Source organism: Canis lupus, chromosome 1 (genome assembly GCF_003254725.2).
Source record: "Canis lupus dingo isolate Sandy chromosome 1, ASM325472v2, whole genome shotgun sequence".
Lineage (NCBI taxonomy): Eukaryota > Metazoa > Chordata > Mammalia > Carnivora > Canidae > Canis > Canis lupus.
The window spans coordinates 44985697-45012410 of record NC_064243.1 but is presented as its reverse complement, the minus strand read 5'-3'; the positions used below and the strand labels follow the sequence as shown (position 1 = coordinate 45012410).

At 40.1% G+C, this 26714-nt stretch overlaps 3 protein-coding genes across 13 annotated transcripts in view; 1 reads left to right on the top strand and 2 right to left on the bottom strand.

The window, feature by feature from the left end:
• Positions 1 to 20566, top strand: part of TFB1M (transcription factor B1, mitochondrial) — a 70362-nt gene extending 49796 nt beyond the window's left edge. The window contains exons 6-7 of the mRNA XM_025422604.3: positions 17183 to 17310; positions 20169 to 20566. Coding sequence (XP_025278389.1) covers positions 17183 to 17310; positions 20169 to 20412 — 372 coding nt within the window. The 3' untranslated portion in view covers positions 20413 to 20566. The remainder of the gene's footprint in view (positions 1 to 17182; positions 17311 to 20168) is intronic.
• CLDN20 (claudin 20) lies at positions 782 to 6946 on the bottom strand. Its single transcript, XM_025422605.3, has 2 exons — positions 6655 to 6946; positions 782 to 3679 (listed from the first exon to the last, which is right to left on the bottom strand). Exon 2 carries the CDS (start codon positions 3573 to 3575, stop codon positions 2916 to 2918), a length of 660 nt encoding a protein of 219 aa, XP_025278390.1. The 5' UTR covers positions 3576 to 3679; positions 6655 to 6946; the 3' UTR covers positions 782 to 2915.
• Positions 20567 to 26714, bottom strand: part of TIAM2 (TIAM Rac1 associated GEF 2) — a 130707-nt gene continuing 124559 nt past the window's right edge. For all 11 annotated transcript variants that reach the window (XM_049113827.1, XM_025422592.3, XM_025422593.3 and 8 more), the window contains 6 exons: positions 25981 to 26089; positions 25312 to 25370; positions 24534 to 24639; positions 23539 to 23626; positions 23010 to 23164; positions 20567 to 21689 (listed from right to left, as the gene is read on the bottom strand). In XM_049113827.1, the coding sequence (XP_048969784.1) occupies positions 21079 to 21689; positions 23010 to 23164; positions 23539 to 23626; positions 24534 to 24639; positions 25312 to 25370; positions 25981 to 26089 (1128 nt within the window). In that variant the 3' untranslated portion in view covers positions 20567 to 21078. The remainder of the gene's footprint in view (positions 21690 to 23009; positions 23165 to 23538; positions 23627 to 24533; positions 24640 to 25311; positions 25371 to 25980; positions 26090 to 26714) is intronic.

Below are 26714 nucleotides of genomic sequence, written 5' to 3'. Positions count from 1 at the left end.
TCCCCTGCCCACTATATTTCAGTACCACTACCCCAGTTGTGACAACGAGAAATGTCTCTAGTTGCTGCCATGAGTCCTCTGCAGGCTCCACCTACCCCCAGTTGGAAACCTCTGGATTAGACCAGGAACCACTGGGCATTGTGTGCTTACCCTCCTCCCACATGCTGTGTGCATTTTCTCTCTTTTAATCCTCACAGCCTGTGAGTAGGTGCTGTTTTATCCTCATTTTCATTTTCACATGAGCAAACCAAGACTTAGATTCAGTAATATGTACTGTATAGCCTTGTGCCCTGTGTAACCTTGTCCCCTACCTGGTCTGACTTGAGAGCCAGGTTCCCTCAGGTTAAATCCCATCTCTCCACTTAACTAGCTGAAGAACTTGGGCAAGCTAGGGAATGTACGTGTCTCTGCCTCAGTTTCCCTAGGTACTAAGAATAGTACCTGCTGCCCAGAGTCATCCTGAGATTTTTTTTTAAAGATTTTATTTATTTATTCATGAGAGACAGAGAGAGAGAGAGAGAGAGAGGCAGAGACACAGGCAGAGGGAGAAGCAGGCTCCATGCAGGGAGCCTAACATGGGACTCGATCCCAGGACTCCAGGATCAGGTCCTGGGCTGAAGGCAGCACTAAACCGTTGAGCCACCTGGGCTGCCCCATCCTGAGTTTTAAACCAGTCAGTATACTTATTCAAAGGACTGAAATAGGACTGGCATATCCTTGTAAACACTTTTGGCAAGTCACTGAAAATACAAAGGTAAAAAAAGACACTTGTCTCATAGTCTACTTGGAAATGCAATCATGTAAACCGTTAATTTATTATAATAGAGCATTCTCTGAGAGTAAAGAGATGGAAACAGCAAACTTCTTCAAGGAGTCAGGATTGTGTTCACAAAGGAGACTCCGCATGAACCCTGAAAGATGAATCATAGCTTGGGCAGGCAGAGGGTAAGTGTAGGAGGATTCCAGGTGGAGGCATGCATCAGGGGGGAATCCTACAGGGATGGAGGGACTCAAACCATTTGCTCAATGCTGTGTCCAGTCTGGATAGAATTAGGCCATTATTTATATGAAATGGCTGCTTTTCTGGAGTTCAAAACATTCCTGTGTCTATTTAAGAAAACATTCCAGAACTAAATAAAAATTATTTTTTGAAGTACATATAGATTTTTGTAGAATATATACTCTAAACTTTTAGTATAGGATTGTGGGATACATAAACTACATATAAAGCAAGGATCATTAAGCCAAATGAGAGAGCCATATAGGTGTCAAAGCAATCCTGTCCCATTAATTTGCATAAAAATATTATTTTTATCAGTTATTTTTAGTATGACATTTATTTAGAAAATATTTTGATCATCCAAAAGGAATCTACACTTCAGTTATTTAAATTTGTTTAGTCTTTTCCTAATTCTCATATGAAATAGTACCTCTTCATTTTAGCTATTCTATTTTTTTTTAAGATTTTATTTATTTATTTGTGAGGGACATAAGAGAAGGAGAGAGGCAGAGATACAGGTAGAGGGAGAAGCAGGCTCCGCACAGGGAGCCCGATGCGGGACTTGATTCCAGGACTCCAGAATCACCTCCTGAGCCTAAGGCAGATGCTTAACCGCTGAGCCACCCAGACATCCCTAGCTATTCTACTAGTAGCTAATGACATTGTTGCAAAAGAGAATAAGTAAAGTAGGTATAAGATATTTTAGTCTCTACTTCCTTAGGCACAAATGAAAAATATGTACCCATATAAAAGATATTCTTCTCACTTCCCGAGTTGCTAATACACAAAGAAAATAGTCCTTTTTACCCCCTTCACCAGTACATGGTGAACAATGACTAAGTTTAAATTGCATGAATTATTAGAAACAACAGTGTGCAGTGTCCCCTTTGCACATTTGAAAATCCAGGTTTTGTTTTCTTGTTAAGATATTTGAATTATGTGTCATAATTTATATTTTTAAAAACATTCTTTATACTTTGAAATAATTCTAGTAACTAATTGAAACAGTTCATTTGAGAACAGCAGTGTTTTTGTTAACGTGAATCAAACATGACAACAAAAACGACAACTTGAAAGTAACTTTTATCATCCTAATAGTAATCCGTGAGAGGTTAAATGAGAGGGAAGTGAAGGGATCTGAATTGTTGTAGGATCAATGAACTTAATCTGGAGCATCCTCTTGCTAGCAGCAGAAGACGGCACTTCTTGAGCATCCTAAAGCAAACTGTTTATTCTCACTTACTTTGTACCTAATGTTTTAAAGTCCTAGAGGCATCAGTTTGCATTTGGTTTGGTTTTGCTTTGTTATGGTAGCATTTAGCAATTTCTTTTTCCTTTGTTCTGCCTACCTAATCTTTGAATATCCTGTTGTTGGCTTCCACACCTGGACACAGATATTTCTAAAATGAAAAAGGAAGCAGAGAGGTCACAGTAGGTGGGAACTTGGGGAGGCTATTTTGGGCAACATCTAAGAAAGGTGGACATTTCTTCTTTCCCTTAGATTCAAACAGTGGGGCTTGAAAAGAGGAGAAAGTCACTGTGGTGTTGCAGACAGACCACAAAAGCAGATGACACCCTAGATCAACACCAGAGAAAGATGTTTTTTATACTTGGCAATTTAGTTCTTTTATAAAATCCATTTCAGTAACAATTCGGAAGATACATCAACAGTTTATCTTAAAAAGGGGGGGGGGAAGCCACCAATTAATTGCTTTAATATAACAGAACTTCTCTCAATTATAAACCCTTAGATAAACATGAAAATAGTAATGGAAAAATAATCTTAAAACAGATATGTAATTGTACACAATAATTTGTCGGCATCTTAAATGACCTCATTTATATTTTTTCCCTAAAATAAGAAGACATAAGTCACAGAAGGCAGCTAAAAATTCCACATGCATTACACAGTTATTTACACATAATCTTTCAGGTTGTATGCTGAATTGCCCTCTAGTTGTGTGGCGGGGATATGTTGCTGCTTGGGTGGATAGAGCCAAGCTTCTGGATTCTTTTCAATACAGGAAGTGCAGAAAATCATGCCAGAGACAAACAGCAGTATGGCTGAAATGAATCCAATATAGACGGCTCCTCCAGGTTCATGTTTGTTGCTTTCTGGAACTGTCAGATCGAGAAAGTCTGCTATGATCTCCTTTGTGTACCACACTGTTGGTATCAAACCAGAGATCCCTGCAGACATGAGACAGACTCCTCCAGCAAAAGAAGCATGACTCTTTGTTTCTCTGTCTCCTCCTAAGCGAGTGCATTTCATTCCTACTGTAGAAGTGCAGATCCCCAAAGCAGACAGAACACACGCCAGGACCATGGTGGCCCGTGCAGCCTGCACGTAGATGGGGAGGGACAGAATGGAGAACTTCAGGGTACAGCTGAACATACCGGTGCTGTACCATGTGCAGTCCATCCAAAGCCCTTGAAGCTGTACAATGGCTGTTATGATGTTGGAGCCCGAATCCACATTCACCTTCCAATTAGGCAGCAGAGTGGCTGTGAGCACTCCAGAGACTCCAGATAAGGCCAGGACAAAAGCAAGGAGCTGGAGCCCTGCTGATGCCATGACGTCACCTTTATCTTTGTCCACGGTGACCCTGTATTTGATTATGATGGCCCTTGATCAAAATTATAGCTATATCTGTGCAGCAGAGAACCAAGTAACAAAGGCTAGGGAAAGAAGACAAAAATCAGGATTGAAAGAAAGCATAAACAAAACGGCTTCCAATTCCACCAACAGTGGGAGCAGAGAACACATTTGAATTGACCCCAGAGTAGATGAGGACACTCTAGCCTAGGAGAAAAGCTCCCACCAGGCTCTCAGAGGCTGCGGCTGCCATTCTCCTGTTTGTGGATGGGTGGTGCTTGATACATGGCATAAAGGAAAGAGCTGTCCACTTGTTCTTTTTAAAACTCGAACTATGCTGAAGTTGTCTGTAGTGTGGACAGTGTGCCTTGTTAGGAGATTTTGGCATATCAAATTCCAGCTGTAGGATCTAATAAGAATTTTAATAGTATTACAGGTTTTTAACACTTTCTTTTCTTCCTTATGACCTACAGAGTATTTTAATTAGAAAGTGTTTAAGCTCACTTCTTAAAAATGATTTATAAATACATATTAGAAAAGTTTCAAGCATCAAAAAATGATTTCATTAAAAAAATTATTAAGCACTCACCATGAGCCAGACACATGACCCAAGTGAAGTACTTACTTAAGGAGGGAAGGAAATTCGTGGAAAGAAGGCAAAGCCATAGGCATGATTATCCCTAATTTCCAGTTAATAACCTTCTGCAAAATCCTTATCTAGGTTAACACTCGTTTCACTTCAGGTACAAGATACTCAAAACTGGAACAATTAAGCCACTGTCCTTTGCTTGTGAGAATGTGAGATCCTGTCTAGTTGGGACCAAAATCATTCCCTGACCCAAATGAAGTGTAGTCTGCTGTAAAACCGGTTATTCTGAAGGCTTCAGAAGTAATGACATTGAATCTTGAGAGTACATGCCAGAAATAATCACATCATTTAGTTGTATATGAAAGGATATAAAAAATAATGTAACTTTTTTTTTTTAAGAAGAGACCAAAGATTTAGCACTGAATTTGTGGCTTGGCTGTGCTTTCACCTGGTAATATACCCTGCCTTAAAAAGAAATACAGTGGTTTCTGAAATACAGAAATAACAGCTTTTTTATGTTTCTGTATTAATTTTAATTTTAAATGATGTATTAGAGTGGCTCTACCACGATTCACATATATTTTCACAAAAGGCAGTATGGGCTCTGAATCCAGAACACTGGGGTCAATTCTTAGCTTTCCAGAACCTCTCTGTGCCTTAGTATTCTCTTATGAAAAATGGAGAGGATTATTTACATATCAAAGAGTTAAATGTATTTTAAGGGCTTTGAACAATATCTAACACATGGAAAGTACTCTACAAATTATAATTGACACGGTATATTTGTTTCATGTCATGTGACAATTGATAATGGTGTTTGAAATTTCTCTCTTCATTGAGCTGATTTATTTTCATAGAATCTTAGAGCTGAAAGAAACTGTAGATATAAATTTGTGCATCATTTTTTCAGATTAGGAAGGACTCTGAGGTGGTCAGATCACCCTGTGCCGCACAGGTTCTCAGCAGCAATGCCCTGGTCTTCCGCCTCTCCCCACCTTTACCCCAGTATTCCTTGGTGAGAGCCTCTCTGTGTACTCCCCCGAGAAGCAGAGAAAATGCTACATCTGGAGGCAGAAAGCACCATTAACTATCAACTTCATTCACTCCCTGTTCCACCAAGAAAAGAACCCACTTGAGACGGCATTAACAGGACAAATGGCTTAGCCTTATAGACTCACGCAAGGAGGTTGATGCCTGGCTTCTATAAAATATCTGAAGTAATTCTAATCTATGCCTGTATTAAAAGTACATACTTAACGTAGTTAAAACATTGGTTCTCTAAGAAGTTAAAAACCCTGGGCTGTCTAAATTCCCTTGTTCTATTTTTGTTTGCAGTCTTAAAATGCAACAATTTTAGGGGAGGTTTTCCTGAAATTTTAAATTCTTAAGTATCAGATTGATATACACATCAGAGTACTTAGGCTTTGTGTGCAACCATATAGTTCATTTCTTTTCTGTTTTCCAAATTTCTTTTCATATCTGAGACCAAAATAGAAGTTAAAGATTCTAGAAAAAAATGAAGCGTGCTTATAGTTTCGTAATAGCTGTTTTCAGGTTTGGGTTTTAACATTTCAGACTCCAGCCAGTTCACTAAATTACTGCCTTCCCAGACCATTTTCAGCTTAGAGTTTCCTCAACGTCGAGATTGCTGTTAACATTCTCTAAGAGCATCTCATTTCTCTTTTTTTCTTACTGTGGTTGAGTAACCTTTATGTGTTGATCAGTCTATGCTCAGCTTCCCAATTATAACCTTTTTCTTCCCATTAACCAATACATTTTATAAATTTCAGTGTAATTCAGGCTTGCAGACAGCTTGTTCATCTTAATTAACAAGTACTGGCAGTGATAAATTACAGACAGCCAAAATCAGCGTAAACAATATGACATTGCATTCAGTTCGCATAGTGCTCGCTTACTGTTGAATATTGGATTTTAAATGCTTTCTTCTGCACAGAGAACTTATGCAGAAAGAATTTGTCCTCCACAATGAAAGTCACTATTCTGTTCCTTTGTAAAAATATACTGGCATCTTAGCTATTGTTATGAAGTCTTTTTTTTTCCTTTCCAGCCACAAGTATGATACAGTTTGTGGCCTGTTCTCTCAATTTCTATCTGATGCAGAATAAAAGCATACTTTGTTTCGCTGGTGGTGGTGGTGGTGAAATGCTCTGAAAGTAAGCAGAAGCAATGGGGTCACAGGTAAAAACTTAGTTCCAAATAGAGAAGTCTCTTATAGTTTTAAAACATACTGACTGCACACAGAACAGAACTATGAATGTTAATTTTTTTAACTATTTGCCAACAGAAAGTCTGGAATGGATTTCATTAAAACGTAAAGTCAGTTTTGCAGACAAGATTTATTTATAACAAAAATTTAAAAAACAGATTTACAGCTTCTAATTCAAGCTAAATGAATCCTTAAAGGTCTCTATGTTTCTGAGCGTTATAGAAGCTTCTCATTTTCCATACCTTTTTGCCAGTAGCCTTCAGTGTCTTAACTCCCTTCTGTCAGTTGTCTTCAAATTAGCTGTATGATGAGGAGAAGCTACACACATGAGGCTCATCTCACAGCTTCTGAGTATTAGTGACAAAGCTCCAACAAGTAAACTTGCAGATAAAGAGCACCATGGAAATTGGAGGTAGAAATTGCTGATGGTGCTAGAAGATAAATACCAGGTTCTCCATCTCATTTTTTGAGCTGTGGGAGAATTAAGAAAGGAGAGGCGGGGAAGGGAGGGAGTTGTTGTTACAACAGGATTTGTCGAAACCTGAAAGCTGAAAATGCTTTTGTGTCATTGTATACAGAGGAGGAATTATTTGGGTGCTGACAAAAAGGCTTTCTTTTCCTTTAATATTATGTTTTAGCCCACAGTTATAATTTATTTTTGAATTTTTATCTGTGTTGGAAGATCTCATTTGTTATTTTATGTCCCCAATTAAAGAATATGGTCTGAAATTATTTTTAACTAGATTGTGCTTTGCAAATGATAGTTGAGGCTATCTCTTTATTCGAGTGCTTGTAACTTGCCTGAAATCAAGTCATAAAATTGGTAACTTTCAAAAAAAACATTCAAAAGACAATTAAAAACAATTTTTTTTTAATAAAAGAAAAACAAAAACTCCACAGCAACAACTATTGACTAGAATCCGACCATTAAACCAATAGGTATTTTTTGGAGGGGTGTCCTGAATCTTTTTCTGTTATTCTTTCCACTGAGAAAAGTTTCTGAAGTATAATTTAATAAATTAGACCTTCTAGAAAATATTGTAAAGAAATTACACCAAAAAGAAAAAAAAGAAAGAAAGAAATTACACCAAAGTGATGTGAGGGAGCATATAAAATGAAACAAATCAAATATTGAGGTCCTACTACCATGAATAGTGATACAGATATATTTCACGTCTGTCTATTTTGGGTTCGCATTTTATTTTTCTTCACTAATTTTAATTCTACAAGCTATAAATTCATAGCCACTGTAGAGAAAGAAGGTAATTTTATGATTGGTTTTTTCAAATTTTCCAAATATAGCCATTTCTTTAAAAACAGTGAATAGAATGCACATTTCAATTATCTGGATTTCTCTAGATGTTTTGGTGCTTTGTTTTCATCTTTTCTAAGTCTGGCAGTTAGTGATATATTTTCTTTTCTTAGAAAAATAATGTCTGTGGATTTTTAGCCATAGTGGTGTAATTTTAATATATGAGCTTACTTTCTTCTGTTTCATGGAAATATTTAAGCAATTCTTTGTGTAAATACTGGACAAAGTAGAGTTGAATTTCAGGCACGAACAGTAACAGCATTGTTATTTTTGCTGTAGCGGAAGAAACCTGCCAGATCCCTTTAGTGCTTTGCCTCGCTTTGCTCTCTGCCATGGTTGTCAGTACAGATTCACCTGTGGTGAGGCTTCCTGATGGCAGGTGGAGAGGCCAACCTGCTCCCAGCTCTGGCCTCCAGGGTAAGAAGGCCTTATTTCTATTTCCATCACATTTTTTTATCATTCTTCTGCCTTGACGGGGAACACTTATCCAATAAGATATTAGCTTCTTCTAGGAAAGCAAACTTCTGAAATGCAAATAACTTTCATAAATTACAGACGTTTAATAAAGGTAGAATTCCTTGTATAAAAAAAAGGAGATGGAAAAGTAGAGGTTGATAGAGAAATACAATTCAGTGACCTCATCTACTTCCACTGTGAACATTAAACAAGATTAAATCTTTTAAGTCGAGAGACTTTTTCATAGGTAAGTCTCCCCCTAACCTTAGTTCCTGCCTCTTCCTGGGCCCTCTCACCTGCACATTCTAGTTCTCTATCCATGCAGCAGCCCATGCGGCATTACTGATGGACGCGGTGGACTGTCCTGGACAAAGCCCAGCTCCTGACCTTCCCCACACCTGTTCTCATTTTCCCCATGTCCCATTCAGGTCAAACTCATCCTTTGATTTCACAATCCCTACCGCCCTGGAGCCCCGCTACTGCTAACTCTCTGGCTAAAGAACCTCACAAGGGCAAAGACTCCCATATGACTTGTTTGTTGCTGAGTCTCCCGTGCCAGGAATGGTGTCTGGCACATTGTAGAGGTACAACAGATCTTTGGTGAATGAATTTAGAAACTGATTTTGAGCATATCAAATTTTGATTTTGAGCAAATCAAACTGATTTTGAGCATAACATTAAATAAACTATACATTAACTTTATATGATTAAAAATATAATTTTGCCCTTCCTAAAAGAGACTGTAATTTTAGGTAATTTTGACTCTTTAGTTTTGTCCTTTTGGCCTAATAATAATATCTACTATTTATAAAACTGCGTCTTGCATGCTGGGTACCGTTTGAGGCACTATGCTACTTGATTCTCAAGCCTGTGAAATAATAGGAATCCTCATTTTACACATGAGAAAACTGGAACTCCAGAGAAGTAAAGTAACTTGACTAAGGTTATAAAATGAGCAAGTAGCAGGTATGGGATTTCAGGCCCAGGATATTGTGATTTTTGAAGCCCTTATACATTCCTAGCACTTCCCTGCCTCTACTTAGAATGTTTTTTTCTTTTCTTTTCTTTCTTTTCTTTTCTTTTCTTTTCTTTTCTTTTCTTTTCTTTTCTTTTCTTTTCTTTTCTTTTCTTTCTTTTCTTTTCTTTTCTTTTCTTTCTCTTTTCTTTTCTTTTCTCTTCTCTTCTTTTCTCTTCTTTTCTTCTTTTCTTCTCCTCTCTTTTCCTTTTCTTTTCATTTCCTTTTCTTTTCTTTTTTCTTTTTTTCCCTCCCTCTCTCCTTTCTCTCCCTATCTCCTTCGCTTCCTTCCTTCCTTTTTTCTTTCCTTCCTTCACAAGCAGGAGAGGGAGAGAGAATCTTAAGCAGACTCCATGCCCAGTGTGGAGCCCAATGCAGGGCATGACCTCACAACCCTGAGATCACAACCTGAGCCAAAATCAAGTCAAACACTTACCAGGCTGAGCCACCCAGGTGCCCCAAAACGAATGTATTTCTAAGTCTCATTATAACGAGTCATTTCTTTCTGTGGTAGTCTGGATAACTGCAAAAAACATAACCCTGACATCTCCATGGCTTTATAGTAAAACACTTCTTACTCATGTAGAGTCCATGCCAGACCCTGCGGAGTACCTGGTCAGTGACTCAGCAGTCCATCTATTTTCTTTAAAATGTTTCATGTAGCTATTTTTAAGAAAAAATTACATGTGATTTCCTTAATGTGTTTTTCTGAGTAATGATAATCTGAAACTCAGACAAGCTTTTCTCTTTTCTCTGAAAGACCTAATAATTTAACTGAATATTTTAGAAATCATAACAATACATACTTTATATGAGGTTGCTCACCAGACATAGATTCCTCACCCCTACCCACACATAAATATCATCTGGCTTTTAAAAAAGCCCGAGGCCCAGGCCCCAGCCCCATGGCTCTTATGTCATTGGTCTGGGATGATGCCTACTCTCTGTATGTTTAAAATGCTCCCCACTTAATTCCAGTGAAAAGCTGAGGTTCTGATTTTTAAAAAGCCATGTCTTCTCTTACTTGCTTTCCTCTTTGGCTTAGAAACAATGAATGTGCAGAGTAAGATAAAGTAGTTACCTATTCTAGTCCCACAAATTTAAAGTGGTTGACTTAATCTTAAAATATTTTCTTCTGACCCAGTCTTATGGAATTAATAATATCAGCTGTGAACATGATCAGTTCATTATTTTCCTCCATTTTTATGGTCCTGTTAGTTTTAAAATAAAGTTTTAGGCCAGCCTGAAGACTTTAAATTTTAAAATTAGTAGGTTATGGATTAGTTGGTTATAGTGAGGACCTTGTTAAAAATGAAGATGAGGTGAGGCGCCTGGGTGGCTCAGGTGATTGTGACCAACTCTCGGTTTTGGCTCAGGTCATGATCTCAGAGTCGTGAGATCGAGCCCCATGTCAGGCTTTGTGCTGAACATGGATCCTGCTTAAGATTTTCTCTACCTTTCCCTCTGCCTCTCCCTCCATGCACACGGGTTCACACTGTCTCTCTGGAAAAAAAAAAAGAAAAAAGAATATCCTTTGGTTTATGTGTGTTCTCAAATGTCTAATGCAGCCATCCTAATTAGGTTTATTTTTATAGCAAGTCAGGTACATGTTTCTGCAGAGTACTCCCCCCACCCTTAATCCACAAGTGATACATTCAGAGTCCCCAAGTGGATACCTAAAACTGCAGATAGTACTGAACCCTCTATATGGCATGTTTTATGTGTGTGTGTGTGTGTGTGTACATACCTAAACTTTAATTTATAAATCAAGTACAGTAAGAGACGAACAATAACTAGTGATGAAGTAGAATACTTATAACAGTCATACTGTACTAAGAGCTATGTGTGGTCTTAATATCTTACTGTACTCTTATGATGAGGAGAGAGGATAAAATGCCTAGGTAAAGTGAAGGGAGGGGAGTGACGTAGGTGCTGTGACACAGCGTTAAGCTACTGGTGACCTTCTGACAGTATATCAGAAGGAGAATCATCTGCCTGCAGACTGTGGTTGACCACCAGTAACTGCAGGCATGGAAAGCAAACCATCGATAACGGGAGACTATATATAAGTTGCAGTTACATTAGTTTATTATGTTACCTTATTTTTACATTTTGTTTGTCCTTTTTTTTTATCTTTATGAGAAAGGATCTTAAGGACTTGTTTTGTGTCTTCCTCACATTATTTTAGAATATTAAGACTATCTTTGGATTTTGTGATGAGTGATGACATATACAGATCAGATTTTTTCAGTCTCACAGGTAGTGTAAATGTGTATTTGTTCGGCCTTACTATTGCATCCTCTTTGCACATCGTTTCGAAGAGCAGGACCTTTTTTAAAAACATCTTCATTTAGTGGCAGTAACTGGGATGGTGGACTGAGCATGCCTCCTTTTAGGACTGACCCTCCTATTTTCTTGTTCCTCTTTACCTTTCTTCCCTGTGACTTTCTTTCCTACCCAGATGGGGATCCTGCATCTCAGCCCCAGTGCACACTCTAGAGCCCTGGATAAGTTCATGAGGACTTTGTGATCTTCCAAATTATAAAGCTTGCATCAGTTCTAATCATTTCCCTTATTTATTCTTACATCTCTGGTGATACATAGGGAAGACTCTGAGGCCCCCAGACCTCCATGAGTTAAACTAGTAAAATAAATGTGTAGAAGATGCGATCCAGTAGCTTATAGAATCCATCTTTTAAAAAGAATGTCTTTCGGGATTCTTGGGTGGCGCGGCGGTTTGGCGCCTGCCTTTGGCCCAGGGCACGATCCTGGAGACCCTGGATCGAATCCCACGTCGGGCTCCCGGTGCATGGAGCCTGCTTCTCCCTCTGCCTATGTCACTGCCTCTCTCTCTCTCTGTATGTGACTATCATAAATTTTAAAAAAATTTTTTTAATAAAAAATAAAAAAAAATAAAAAGAATGTCTTTCAAGTCAGAAACAAGAAGAGCAGGACAGCATGAGTATATTTTCCTCAGCAAAAGGAACATTGGTCTGGGTGCTTGTAGCATAGAGTTGAGGAGAACCTAGTACTGCATGTGCCGGTGAGTAGTCGGGCCCTCAGGCTGGTGCCCATGACCATTACGACCATCAGTCTGTATATACTTGTTCCTCTTCGTGGCACTGCACGATCTTCTAATCATAATGGAGCTTGCATTTATAGGTAGTTTTTATAGGAAGGAAAGGTACTGACAAGGCAACTTTGTGCCTAGTCTCTGCCAGTTATGGCTCCTTATGAGTTAATACATTTACATCTGCACTCATTTATGAGTCTTTTAATATTTTTCATAGCAGCAATATTTATTGAGTGCTTTGTGAGTTTGCCTAGATTGAAATTCTGTGTGAGGAATGGATCATTCGGAGGTGCTGGGAGTCTCTGTGGGCCTGCAAAAGCAGAGGTCAGGCCTCCTGATTGACCAGTGTGCTACTACCACCTGTGGTTCCAGCAGGAGCAGGACACTTCCAGATGCTGCTGTTTCACAAATACCAAATCCATGGTTTTAGAAAGGCGTTTTCCCCATGACCATCCAGGAACTCCAGGTTTAATGTAACAGAGGTGTTGGATTCTCATCCCTCTTGTGCTTTGTTTAGAGTTAAGCATTCATCTCCCTGAAATTGTCTCCCTATTTTGGGACCACAAACCCTGACTCATCTTGCTGTTTTTGTTACTGATAGGCATAATTTATATACATATATACATACATTTACTGACATGCATATATCTACATGCATAATTTACACAGTAAAACTCTTTCTTTCCATCTGCCCCCGTCATGTGGGCCTCTCCTCATCTTGCTCTCAGTTCACTGTTGTTCTCTTACATACTTACCTTCCGAGGGACAAGTACTGTGACGGTTTTGTGATTCCAAGGAGGAAAGTGAGAGAAAAACCATTCCAAAATGTATAGGAGAAATAAAAGGTGGGGTATAGCACTTTTGGAGAAATTAATATTGCTATAGAAAATACAAATTCTAAACTTCAAAGAGATGTGTGTGGGTATGAACAGTGTGTCAGCCTATGTTGAATATACTGGTTTGGAACACCTGGAATGCTATTCAAGTGTCTGCATTTTAAGGTTTTAGGACTGAAATTCTGTCCTTAATTTGGGCTTGGGACAAAGATTATAGGCAGAATAAACCAGTTATAGGAAATTTGACATACATTCATAAGTGTAAATGTTTTTCTACAAAATACATAATTAGAATATCCCAGGCATTGGTGACTTGGCACTCTGTTATCTGTTGTATCAGGCAATTGTAAGTAGAAGCTGTCGTTAGCTCGGTGTGGGTACCTGAAGAGTCAGACACTGGTGGGTGCAGGACCCAGGCATCCCCCAGTGAGTGTGTTCACCTTGCTCTGTCATTTTCACCTGATGCTGAATGGGACACTCCCAAACCTCAGGTGATGCCGGACACCTCAGATCCAGCCATACCCTTCCCATTCCCATCTACATGAGTCTGAGACGGTGCCACCTTGAGCTTTGAATCCTTCTCTTCTTGCTTTTGAAAGCTTTTCAATTATTCCCTATTGTTATTCTTTCTCACCCTAATCTGTCCTCTCCTAGTTATGGTTCTAGCTCAGCTAATTATAAACTGTGGTTTCCTAATCAATTTTCCTCCTATTGGGTTGTCCTTTAATGGTTTTGAATGCCAGAGGAAGTGTTGAAGACCCTTTCTTAGGTAATGGCTCCTATTTTTTCTGTGTCTTTTCACGAAGGTGGTTATTTAGCTCTTTGGCATATTATGATTATCCATCAGGAACTTAAGACAGAAATTCTGCTTTCAGGAACTAGGTTGAAATTCTGCCCATCTCTATTTCTACGTTGATTTGAGATCTGAGTTGGCAATATCTAAGACTGGAGATTTAATAGCTTCTCATCCCAGGTCTCTTATGAGTCCAGAGTGCTGCTCTGAGCTCTTAACTAGTCATGCCCTAGACACACTGGCCTGGAAAATGGAACTGCTGCCTGCAGCCTTTTGTAGCCACGGCTGCTAGTGTTGAGAAACATAATCTTGGTACAGCATTGATACTAGGATTTGAGAGGCAAATATTTAAATTCTTTATAAATCCTTTAATTTGAAGCTTTAGTAGGTCGTTTTGGTATACCAGTAGACTGAGTTTGGAAAGGGGCTGACAACATTAAAATGGAATTTCTAAGTGCATCTAGTGCCTGTGTACTGATACCTTTTTTGTAAGGAAATCCTTTAATAGAGTTAAATTCAGGGAAGGAAAAATGATGGTTGCAATTGTTAAATAAGCTTTCACTTATAAGTTAAAAAACATTTTTGTATCTGTTACCCTAGTTACCAAGCAGCTTTCCTGTATTTCTAGAGAAAATGGTCTCCGTCATTCAGAGTAATTCTGAAAAGTGCTTTTTAGGGGCAGGAGTAGAGAAGATTTGTAGAGAAGAGTACAGGAGGTTTCCCAGAGAGGCAGGACACATTGCTGAAATAGCCATTTTCACACTGAGTCTTTCAGGGCCCTCCACTAAATAGGAACTGTATTGGATTGTGAGTGGGTATTATCTTTTAGCTGGGATATCCTGTTAGCCAACTTAACTGGGTATCAAAATTACATTTGAACTTTGGAAGGTTGCTGCAGTTAACATAGGGTGTTGCTATATTTGTATAGGGCTTAAAACTTTATTTAAAGTAAATGTGAGACATTTCCTGTATTTGGAAACACCAAGTGTATCTCAGAGGAATAAAATCAGAAGAAGAGGCCAAATTTTAAAACCCAAAGAAGCTGGAGATGACAGTTTCTGTCCTAGAAGGGGAATGTATCTAACCCTGTATTTGTGCCTTTGTTCTTAATATCTGAACAAGATACAGTTTTTACAATATCTCACAGGCTGGGGTTGGCCAGGGCTTAAGCTGTATCTATTTTGCTAAAAGATTATTTTCCCTGGAGAATGGCAGGCTGTTGGATCCCACTGGTGCCTATGAAGGATTCCATCAGAACTGACTGGCTGGTGGAAGAATGGGTTTAGGAGGGTTGGAGGAGTTGAGTCCAGAGGGTAGCAGTGAGAGACACAGGACAGGCTGCCAGTGGGCTCTGAGCAGGGGAAGTGACATGGAGACATACAGAGTGATGGCAGGGTGAGGCTTTAGAACCTCCCTGAACAGCTGGGTTCACGTCTCTGTTCCAAATCAATAGGAGGAAAAATGGGAATGATGTTTCAGAGTTTTTGAGCAGAGTCTTTGACATTTAAAGTCATTATAGTGACTTTAGAAGGCAGCTTCTTGCACCGCCTTACACACAGGTTAGCTCTCTTTCCTGCCACAGAAATACTTTTAGACGAAGCCGTGTTTCTTGCCTGTTTCCTGTAGTGCTCCTGTCCACCCAAACCCCAAAGCCACAACCCTTACCTCCTCAGTGCCTTATAGACCTCCCCAGGATCCCTGGGCCCTTCTGGGTTTCGTGCCCATCTACAGAAAGTCCTGGCCTTTCAACCGAGTGCTTCATTTCCTGTGAAAGTAGTGTTACTGAACTGGGAGAAACAGATTAAACACATAGAACACAACTTGAAAAACTATTAAAATTTAATGAGAACATTTCACATTACAGAAAGTCATTCTCTGAAGTGGAACAACCATGATTCCACCAAAGAAGCCTGAGGCTGGTGGACATTTAAGGGAGTTGGTGTGGAAAGGCCTCTCCGCTGGCGGTTTTCAATCTCCTGCCTTGGCCATCCTCAGCATTGCTACCGTGGGTCTCTTCTAGTCATCCCGTAGGCACACCACAGCTCTTCTGAAACATTCAGGACAGTATCGGTGATAGTTTGAGGACAGGGTAGGTCTAGGCAGCAAGAGACACACCACTGGCTCCTCTGAAAGTTGTCTAGGCCACCTGATGATGGGCTTCGTTTCGTTTTCTTTTCTTGTCCATGCAGTCTCACATCATACACAAGTGCTTTCCCTCCACCCTATAATCAAGAAATTGAAAATACTCCCATTCTCATGGATGACAGGCTGATTATAAGGAGTTCTATAGCCAAGGATTTTTAGAAGCAACACCTCCTAAAAGAACAAGATAACCCCTGTGGAATTTAAAAAATAGAATTAATTCCTTTTGAAAAGCCGTGGTACAACCCCTACTTCATAAATTGCTGTACTTTCTTAGCCTTTGTAGTGTCCGTGTGATGTTCTAAGGAGGAAATTTAACAATTCCTTAGAGACTGAGGCCTTTGTAAATTATGAACAGACTTCCCATTTATTAGACCCATGGTCTTTGTCAGGCATTTGTGTGTGTGGTAACTGCTTTGACTCCATTTCTCCTTTTGTCTTACTTTCAATACTATTCCTTTATTTTGAATATATACTTGTGAGTCTCAACTGCTAGTGCTAGTCCACCACTCAGTGACATTCTGGGGGTTTCTACTTCATCCCGCCTGGGCTTCCTGGAGCATTTCAAGTTGCTCCTAGAAAGTGATATGGCTGTGCAGATGACAGTCATGAATCCAGTCCGACTGATTAGTCAGTGTCTGTATCCAAATAAGTGGTGTCCTAATTGATGCCCTTTCTGGGGAGCTTAGCACTAAGTAGTCCCTGGGGGTCCATCTGCCTTCTCTCTGTTTGGATGCCCACCCTTATAGCCAGAACTGCTGTTGCAGCTTATTTTTTACTCATTCCAAAGCTAAATAAAATACTCTAAAGCTATCCATTAGCTGCCTACTGACTTTAAGGATTATTTGATCTTAAAGGCCATTGTAAAACTACATTTTAAAATTAAGCGATCATCAAGCACAGGTCTAGTGGGTGTCATTACAGAGCAGACGCAACTGTGGTGGCTCTGAGTCAGCTCAACGCCAAGTGCAGCGACTTACCTGCCTGCAGATAAGTCTGCAGATAAGTCTGCTGTGGACCTGGACGAAACCAAAGGTTTATGAAAATGACGCGGTCAGCAACCCGTCCTCCTGTGTTTGACAAAGATGCATTGCTTAATCCTGTTCTGCCATGGCACAAAATGATGTATGTTTGCTCACGAAGGTGGATGTGGGTGTGGTGCACTTCACCCCCCTGGTGCGGCCCAGGATAGAGCAGCCGTTCAAGCTGGTGGAGAAGGTGGTTCAAAACACGTTTCAGTTCCGAAGGAAGTACTGCTATCGAGGGCTTGGGTAAGAATGCCGTCTCTTCCTTTCACTGGCACTTTCTAAAATCCTTAAGCACCTTTAAAGATTAAGAATCTTGTTTTTATGATTCTTGAAGCGATCTGTAAATGTTAGTCTTCTTTCAGATCCCGAGGTGAACAAACCTTGACTCTCACGGAGGAAAAAGCAAACCCTTGCTTTAACCTCAGATGCCACTACCAGGTTTTAACATCAACACAACCTAAAACTGACAGTGACCCTGTATTGTGGAGGCCATGATTTCTCAGGGCAGACCATCCAATCTGTTTTTATACTCAGCACTGACGACACTGCATGTGGTGGTTTTTTCCAACCCCAACAAGTCCTCCAATTCTTTAGGCACCATCTGGGTGCCCTACAATTCAGTTCAAGTCTGACATTACCTGGAGTGGCACAGACCCTGAAGGATAATGATTCTAGGGCCACGAGACTGCCTGCACTTCAGATGCTAGTCACAAGTCCCAGGTCACCACTTGTATTTCCAACCCACAGGCCATGAAATGGGGATTTGTGACAAATCCCTCTGCCCCTGCCACTATAGTTTCAGTAGTTTGCTAGAATGGCTCACGGAACTCAGGAAATCTCTTTATCAATTTATTATAAAAGATGTAACTTAGGAACAGCCAAATGGAAGAGATGTAGGGCAAGGTATATATGGGAACCGAGGAGTACAACGGAGCTTCTCTGCCCTCTCACCCTCCCAACACCTCACGGTTTTCACCAGCCTGGAAGCCCGCTGAGCCCATCATTTAAGAATTTCTATGGATTCTTAAATCCACAGTTTATTAGATCATTGGCCACCGGAGATTGAACTCAGTCTCTAGCCCGTCTCCTCCCTAGAGGGGTCTGGAGGTGAGCCTGAAAGTTCCAACCCTCTAATTACAGGGTTGGTTCCTTTGACAGTTGTAGACCCTGAAGCGGTCTATCTAGGGGCCTTACCAAGAGTCATCACATTAGTACAAACACAGGTGTGGTTGAAAAGGGGTTTTATTAGGAATAACAAATAATGCTATCACCCCTAACAGGAAATTTTAAACGATTTAGAAGTTCTGTGTCAGAAACCTGGGACCAAAGGCCAAATAATATAGTATCACACTAATTATATCCTTTTTAAGGACACACTTAGAACCAGGAAGCAAGTACAGTGTTGGAGCAGCCAAAATGTTGTCATGAAATATTCATACAAGCACGTTTTTATTTAATGGGGAGCTTTTTGTTCTGCTGTACACACACACACGGCCACTGTCAGGAATCCCAGACAGAACATGGTGGTTTAGAATCCACATGCCTCCAGAGGCCCTGAAGTGATCACAGTGATATTTTATATTCATGGACATCCAAGAAAATGTTTAATTAGGCCCAAGTAAGGCAGGAAGGGGTGGGTGTGTGTGTGTTTGTGTGTGTTTAAAAGCCTGCCATCTAATATGGTCAACTTTTAGCTATTTAAAGATGCCTGGCTTTATAGGCACACATTTCTCACTTCCCGATCACCCCCATTAATATAAAGCTCCATCTCTTCTCTGGTTTTGTGAGGTGTCCCCTTAGCACATGAAATTATTTCAGGTACAGTTCAGAGCTGCATCCTGAAATCACTGCAGCCCACAACTCAGTCTTACAGATTTGAGCTGATATGAAATCCTTGTCTTGCCGTTGGTGGCTCTAACTAGGCCAGGGTTTATTCTTCACCAGGTAGTTGCTACTGCTCTAGCGGAGACTTCAAGAGCAGAGTTGGTGACAGATGCCACTGGCTACCTTGGTGATAGTTAGAATGATCACATACACACACACACACCATAGGCTGCAAGCCCAGCCAGGATGTGTATCATTTGATGAGAGCCCCAGCTGGATTTCAGTTCACACTCATCACCCTTCACACAGGGTGTGACTTGTACAGCTGTACCTGATGGTCCTGATTCATGGTGGGGGAACAGACATAAAGTATACTCTCTTTTGAGAATGCTAGAACTGGCCTCAGAGCTGGCCCTGGTGTTTCCAACCTTAATGATGGGCCCTTTCATTTCATAGACACAGTCCCTTATACAGATAGGGAACCTAGTGTGCCGTGCTTTGCCTCATTGGTGTCCTTCAAGCACATGCACCCACACATCGGTCACCAAACTGTACTCCAATATCACAGCTCACCCAGACACCATAGAGAACTTGCAGTTCCTTACTGAGAGGACCAGCAGCCTGTAAGAGAAACTCCACTGACATTGGCCATGATCTCTGAGCTCTGTAGAGCAACTATTAAGAAAAGAAAACCTAGGTGTAGTTTTGCAACATTTCAATCATCAGTTTTGCTGTTCATTTTAAAAATGTGATCTGCTTGGTTAGTTGAAATTTAAAATCTATAATTCCAATCAGTTGTAAAGTTGCCACAAGGTAAACCTGAAAGAGAGAACGATCTCTGTATTTTCACACCTCCTGTTTTCAAACTTTGCAAAGAAGGGTCATTCCTTGAGAGTGAACAGTTCTAAAATCTAAGTTCAAATTACAAAAAAATCAAGAAATAAGTTTTATATTGAAATGAGGCAAACTAAACCTGTTTCTGTAAGACTAAAACTGAGATGTTTCTTTAAACTTACCTTAAAGATACTTGTATTGCGCTTTGGAAAGTATTTCCCCTCATGGACATACCTCCCAGGTCAGATTAGCTCTGCCTTCAGGGGTCCTCTGTACCTGCTGCGGTGGCATGGCCAAGAACCTTCTCCAGTGGCTGGGGGCCCCGCGGACACTCCCTCCCATTGTCAGTGATCAAAATGATGTCATTTTCAAGTGCAAATAGAAAGACACATCATGGTTTACAGAATTTCTTAAGTAGAATTCTGATGATTTTCTCTTCTCAGAATGTTATTCCCTCAGATTCACCGTGTGGAAAGCACTGGGAAACTGTTAGAGCTGGCAGACGTAGACCCTACCCTCCGGCCCAGCCAGCTCTCCGTCTCACACTTTAAGAGCCTGTGTGATGTATACCGAAAAATGTGTGATGAAGACCCACACCTCTTTGCTTACAATTTCAGAGAAGAACTCAAGCAAAATAAAAGCAAAAATCAGGAAAAGGAGGATGACAAGGAGAGAAATGGACTATAAGCAGCATATCAGATGTAGATTTCCACAATGTTGAGCTGCTCAGATGTGCACTTTTGTCTTCTACCGAAGGATAATAAAAATACGATTACCAGATGTGACTTATTTCCCTTTTACTGTACAGCTTGGTAGAGAAAATAAATATAATCAAATAAGATACAGTACAAGCTTTCTTTTAATATATATACTGCATAGATATGACAGGTTCAGTATAAACAGCATCTGTTACAACCTTACAAAAATGAAATATCTGCACATTGTGCCCCTCACCCACATTAAAATAAATATGCTTTAAATAAAGCAAAAACAGCTCAAAGAAAAATGCCCAGAGGATTGGGGGGGGGGACCTTTTAAAAACTATTAATCACAACTTCTCCATCTTACTTTTTCCACATAAATTAAAATAGATTGTAATTTTAAGGATCCTAAGTCATTTTGATACCTGCTCAAAAGGGATATAAACTAAGTAATTTACAGATTCTTACAGATTCTGATCAGTTTAATCTAGTTCTCTGATCTATAATAAATTAAAATAACTTAAATCTTTACAACTATTTTGTGGGAAAATGTATGCTGCACAAACCCCAATAACAAATAGGTTTTCTGCAATTTCCACTTCACCACCAGTTTAAAACAAGCAATTAAACCCATGTCCGGACTGAAATTGCACTACAACTTTCCGTGGCTCTCCGCTTCATAAAAGCACTCCTCATTGACTACCGATGTTAAACTCTGGACACTGAACTCTCGCTGCAGAACGGAACTGAGATCAAGGGTGGTGGTTTCAGATTGACTGTCAAGGGACTGGTGACGGATCTGTGCCTTTAGCAAAGTTCCCCTGTCCCGTTTGGTGCTGTTTGCTTTCCGTTTAATGGCACAGAAGTGCCCCCGCACCAGTTTGGGCGGCTCCCCCTTGGGTCGGCCCTCTGTGCTGGGCTGTTGCTCAGCGGCGTTTGCGTCCGGGTCATCGGAGATTCTCAGTCTCTGGAACTGAAGTTCAATGTCTTTGGTAGGGCTGCCCTGTTTGAGAGTCTGATGGTAGTCCTCATCTTCGTCGCTCAGAATGTCACTCTCTTTGATGAGATTGTCTGGAAAATCAGCCAGGCCCGTCTGGGGGTGTTGCAGGCAGTCCTGCCGGCTTCCACCTGGGTGGCAGCCACTGCTCTGCGTGCTGCTGCTCAGGCTGCACTCGTCAGAGTCCAGGGAGCTGGCCTTGCCCGGCTCGCTGGGCCACTCGCTGCTGGAGGAAGTTTTGAGGACTTTTAAGGACCTGGAGGAAGCTGCAATGAGGAAAAGTGCATCTCCTGTCACGATCAAGAAACAGACTCCACAGTGCATAAGTTTTGCATTGTACATTAGAAGATTTAACATTAATAACTTAAAATTTTATCATCTCACTTTTTTACCAACTATCCTGGAACTTGGGGGAAAATGCAGATACTGCAAGTGTGAAAGTTTTTTACTTTGGTTTATTTGAAATGTTAGAGGATTTGGCATTTCTAGATGATCAATTACCAGAGCCCGATTGTTTAGATAGAAGAAGCTATAAATTGTTACAAAGGCTTTCTTATTTTGCCAATGCACAAATGAAAAAGTTACTAATAAAATCTAGGTCCCTTTCTTTCACTAAGTACTTTGAAAATGGATAGCCAAGATTATACCATATTTCTATCCCTGCCTTCTCACCTTGTTTATTTCTCTTGCTTCTCAATTAAAAGTAGGAAAATGTCCTTCATCACTCATGAGAACTCTCTCTGCTGGAATTTCTAGCCAACTCTCAGAGATTTAATACGAATATTTAATCCTCTGTGTGTGTTTCTTTCTCTTGCGTTGAAGGGAAAAGGGGGGCTCTCAGTTGTGATGTTTCTGTGGGCAGTTACAGCATAGTTTTGATGGCTACAGCTTATTTTGGCAATAGAGGAAAAAAATAGAAAATATACAGTGAATCTGAAGAGGTTACACTGTAACAAAAAAAAAAAAAAAAAAGGAAAAAGGAAAGACTACAAATAAGACCAAAGATATTAACAAAACAGTTACTACAGAAGAGGGTTTTAAACCGAAAATTTAAAAGAAAAATTTAAATGAATTTTAAAGGTATACAGTTTAAGAGCTTGATTTGGAGTGATTATTTTGGAGTGTTCATTTGACTAAGAATGAATATAAGGTTTCTTGACCTTAATTCACCAACTATTGGCTTTCTAGATGACTTGAACTTCTCTGAGCACTGGGATTGCTGCAGTGAACAAAGCCCAACCCCTGGACTTCTGTACATCTTGGTGGAAGAAACAGATAAGATGGTAAGTGTAGAGACTGCGTCAGCTGGTAGTAAGGCAAGGACTTGGGAGTTGGGGGTGATTAGAGCTTATACAAGGTCTAGGAGCAAGAGGCCTTTTCACTTTCTTAAAAGGAAATAAAATCAGAAATAAAATCGCCACCACCTTCACACACCACTCTGGATTCGGGTGTCTGGTTCAGAGCTTACCAAGCTACCCCTGGTACTTGACAAAGCGAGGATGGACTGCTGTTATTGCAGGAACATATATTTTCCACAGAGAAGCTCAGATGGTCCTCAATAAACACAAGGCCAGCAAAGTTCTCACCTAACTTGGCTGAAACAGGAACTCGGTTCTTAAGGGGAACCAGGCGATCCTTACAGGTCTTCTCCAGGGGTAACTCACACTTGATGTGACGCCTGAAGTTCTCCCTCAGAATAGACCGAATCACCTTGACGATGTTGGTCTTGCTTTCATTGTCACTGGTGAGGGGAGAAGAGAAAATAGCTGTTCTGTCCAGTGTCACCTGCATCGTGTCCACATTCCCCAGTCCTTACGTGTCCCATCACTGCTCTCAGGACCAGACTGACAGCACGTCACCCAACCTCTGGGCACCTTGGCCTCCTAACTTACAAAAGGAGAAGCAATCCTTCTTGAAGCGCCTCTGAACACTAAAATCTGGATATATATTTAACCAGTATGTTCTACTCCAGTCACAGTTGCCATTTGGGGGGAGGCTGGGTGTGATCTTGAAGTCATCAAAATTCAGGAGAGCACTAAAAATAAACTCCCGTTTTTAAGATAGTGTAATTCTGTCTTATTCCTATTGGCTTTAATTTTTGGAAGTCAATAATACCTGCAGCACAGTTGGAAGATGGTTTCTGGCCGTCCTTCTATTTCTGACTTCGTATGGATCAGTTCCCATATGGAATTATTTTCTGTCCCTGTGTAAAAGAAAACAAGGGTCTACGACTTTGCCAAAGATGGAAGTTCAAAACTCAAGTCAAATATTCTCTGTCCTCTTATCATTTGACTTTCACAGATCGTTATCAAAAATACTTTGTAATTACTTTTTACATTTCCTGGTAAAGTTTTCTATCCCTCTTAACATGCTTTCTCCCTGGCCCTGGATTCCATCTCTCCGGGAAAGAGGTTAAAGGGATCCTGTTTTTCAACCCCATTCAGTTCATTGTATTTTTTGGAAGGAACAGCAGGATGTGCCCAGGTACTTGAGGTAAAACAGGCCAGCCCAAAGTCAGTCCCGTGTTAGGAAACATAAGCGCTTCAAAACAAAAATGAAGCAGGGACCCAGACCATCGCGGCATGCCTTAGACTGCTGGTCCTTTCTGTCACCAGAGGCACTGTCACCAGAATGTGGTTATTCTAGAAGATCTCTGAACATTTTCCAAGATGGAAGACTGAAGATCTTTAAGATATTTTTTTTTCTAGTATCACTTATAATACTGCTTAAACTGAAGAGACTTTCTGGTGTATCAAAAATTCTTAAATTTTAAATTGTGGTCCTTTGTTTCTTTAACAAATTTTAGGGTATCAAGGATATTAGAAAAAATTGTTGAAAACCATTGATAGTGAAAATAAACAGTGAAGAGAGTGAAGAGAGGTAGTTGGCAAAGAAAAGCAATCCACTGGCATTTACTTTCTCCAAAAGTCTGTAAAAGAGCAAAAACAAGAAGAGCAACATCGTAACAACCTCTCTTGTCCTCATTTTCCTTGCCTATAAAATAAAACTCAAAAATTATCCCCAAAGTTCTTTCTGGTTTTTCATTCCACAATGCAAATAAGTCTCTTTAAAATGCTTTTTCCTGGCATCATCCCACATGAAACAATTACCTGCTGTATTCCCCAGTCTGACTTGAAGTGCGGATATGGGGATCAACCAGCGAAATTTAAATGGGTCCAAATCGGCAGAGCCATGTGCAGGCCGGGAATTCGAGGGCTGTAATAGGAAAGCCCCCCAAGAAAAGTGTTAGAGCAAGCTCTCACCCACAGAGGAGGTGTGCATGGAATGGAAGCTTTAATTCTCCCTGTGCAAGGCTCCTTGCAGCCGTGGGAGCATCAGGGTGCAGAAACGAATCAGGTCAGGTATGCTTCCCGTTCTCAAAGAGCTCACACTGTGTGGGGATAAGCCAGAGCTGTGGTCTGGGGAGCAGACTTCTAGATGCCAAGCAAGAATGACAGCCAAGCCAAGCCTTCTATATGTCCTCATTACCTCTGAATGGTAATAACTCTGATGGCTTATGGTAGCCACAACTAAGCTTTTTTTTTTTTTCTTTTGCTTTTTTTTTTTTTTTGAACCAAGGTAAAGTTGTTTGAAAACAAATCAAAGTTACGTAGTCTTTTATGTGTATGGAGCAAACATGGACCATTTCGGATATATGAAAGCTGATTTTCTGTGTAGGCTCCAGCACAGGTGTTTGTCTACATCTTCTTTTAAAACAGACATTGTGGGGAGAATAAGAAATAGACTAATAGCTGGTTCGGCTGGTCACACTAGGAGTAAGTCCCGTTAGTCAAGTGGGGCCTTGGTGCTGAGCAGACTTCTCAGATCAACACTAACAGGACAGAGCCATGAAAAGGTAGCTTTGCTTAAATGTACTTCTCATCTTACCAGTTTCTTTTTCAGTTTGCAGTTTTCTTTATAAACCAATATGACAGCTCTTTTAAAAACTAAAGAAGAAAAAAGAAAAGTCTTTCATTATTTTGTACAAACTTTTTTCCAAAGTTGATCTAGGCTGAATGTTTTAATAGAACCAAGCTCTTCAAACTTATGAAGCTCCAGGATCCCACTATGCTAGCACAGGAGTGAATAAATGGTGCTTCCCTCTGGTCATATTTGAATGATGCAAAAGTACCTACTTATTTAAAAGCGATTATCTGAAGTAGATTTGGGGGATTTTTTAAAAATTCTGGTTTTATTGAAATCTGAGGACATGGTGTTCATCTCAGTGAGAATACACTGTCTATAATCAGTCTTAGTGAGAATTAAGACATTCTGAAATGCAGCAAACAATTAAGATAGCAGTTTCAAAATAGCCTCAGGAGATCTGTTCCTGTAACACTTGGCCAAAACCACTAAGCCAAGCAGAAGGGAGAACAAGAAAATGAGTATGCAGAGCGACAGCATTTTAAATAGTTGGAGGCTGGCTCTGTTAAGTCAAAAGCCATTATAGCAATGATTCTAACTCCTGAAAATCAGGAGTTAGCTGAACTGGTGGATTTAAAAAGTTCCTCATTCTCACTAGCCTTAAGTTTACATCCTTTCAAATGGGATACTAACCAAACACTGTGAGCTCAAGGTCCTTTCTGGCTTTTCCTAGAGACAGAAATGGATTCAACCAGGAAACTGCAGAGTGCATCAGAAGTTCCCCCATGGAAAGTTCTGTTACCTGTATCATAACAGGAGATAAAGAAGACATGGAGACCACAGAGACAGGCTGTCGTATGTTAGACAGTGAATCACATATGTATATATGGGGATTGCTCAAATGCAAGTATATTCAATGTGATTTTTATAGCCCCTGTAAACACAGGGCCTTTAAATAATACAGGTTTTGAAAATACGAGCGAAGCATCAAACTTTGGAAAATACCATAAATGGGAAGGCATTTGGTTCACTGCACACATATGTAAGTGATACATGCCTCATGATCTACTCCCTAGCATCCATTCCACCACAGTTCGAGAGGTCCATCCAAAGTGTCTTCATTAATACTGACCTCAGGCTCTAGCACAGTTACTACCCCTGATCCATAACCTACACTAGGCCTGCAAATATAAAAAAGTACCAACACTGAAAACCATAACAAAAAATTTAACTCCAGTTGTTTTCTATTCTGGCCTTTCTCTACTGAAGCTGTTTTCTTACATGTAGACTTGAAAAGCTCAAGATTCTAATTTAGTAATAATCAACGAGAAAATAAAAACATAGGAACTGTCAAATTCCACTTAAACTAGTTCTGTAAGTAAGGAGGTAGCCACCAATACTAGATATCAGGTACTGATATCTGCTGG

Excerpts from the sequence above, each read along its gene's own strand:
- CLDN20 (XM_025422605.3), bottom strand. The coding sequence starts at position 3,575 with ATGGCATCAGCAGGGCTCCAGCTCCTTGCTTTTGTCCTGGCCTTATCT.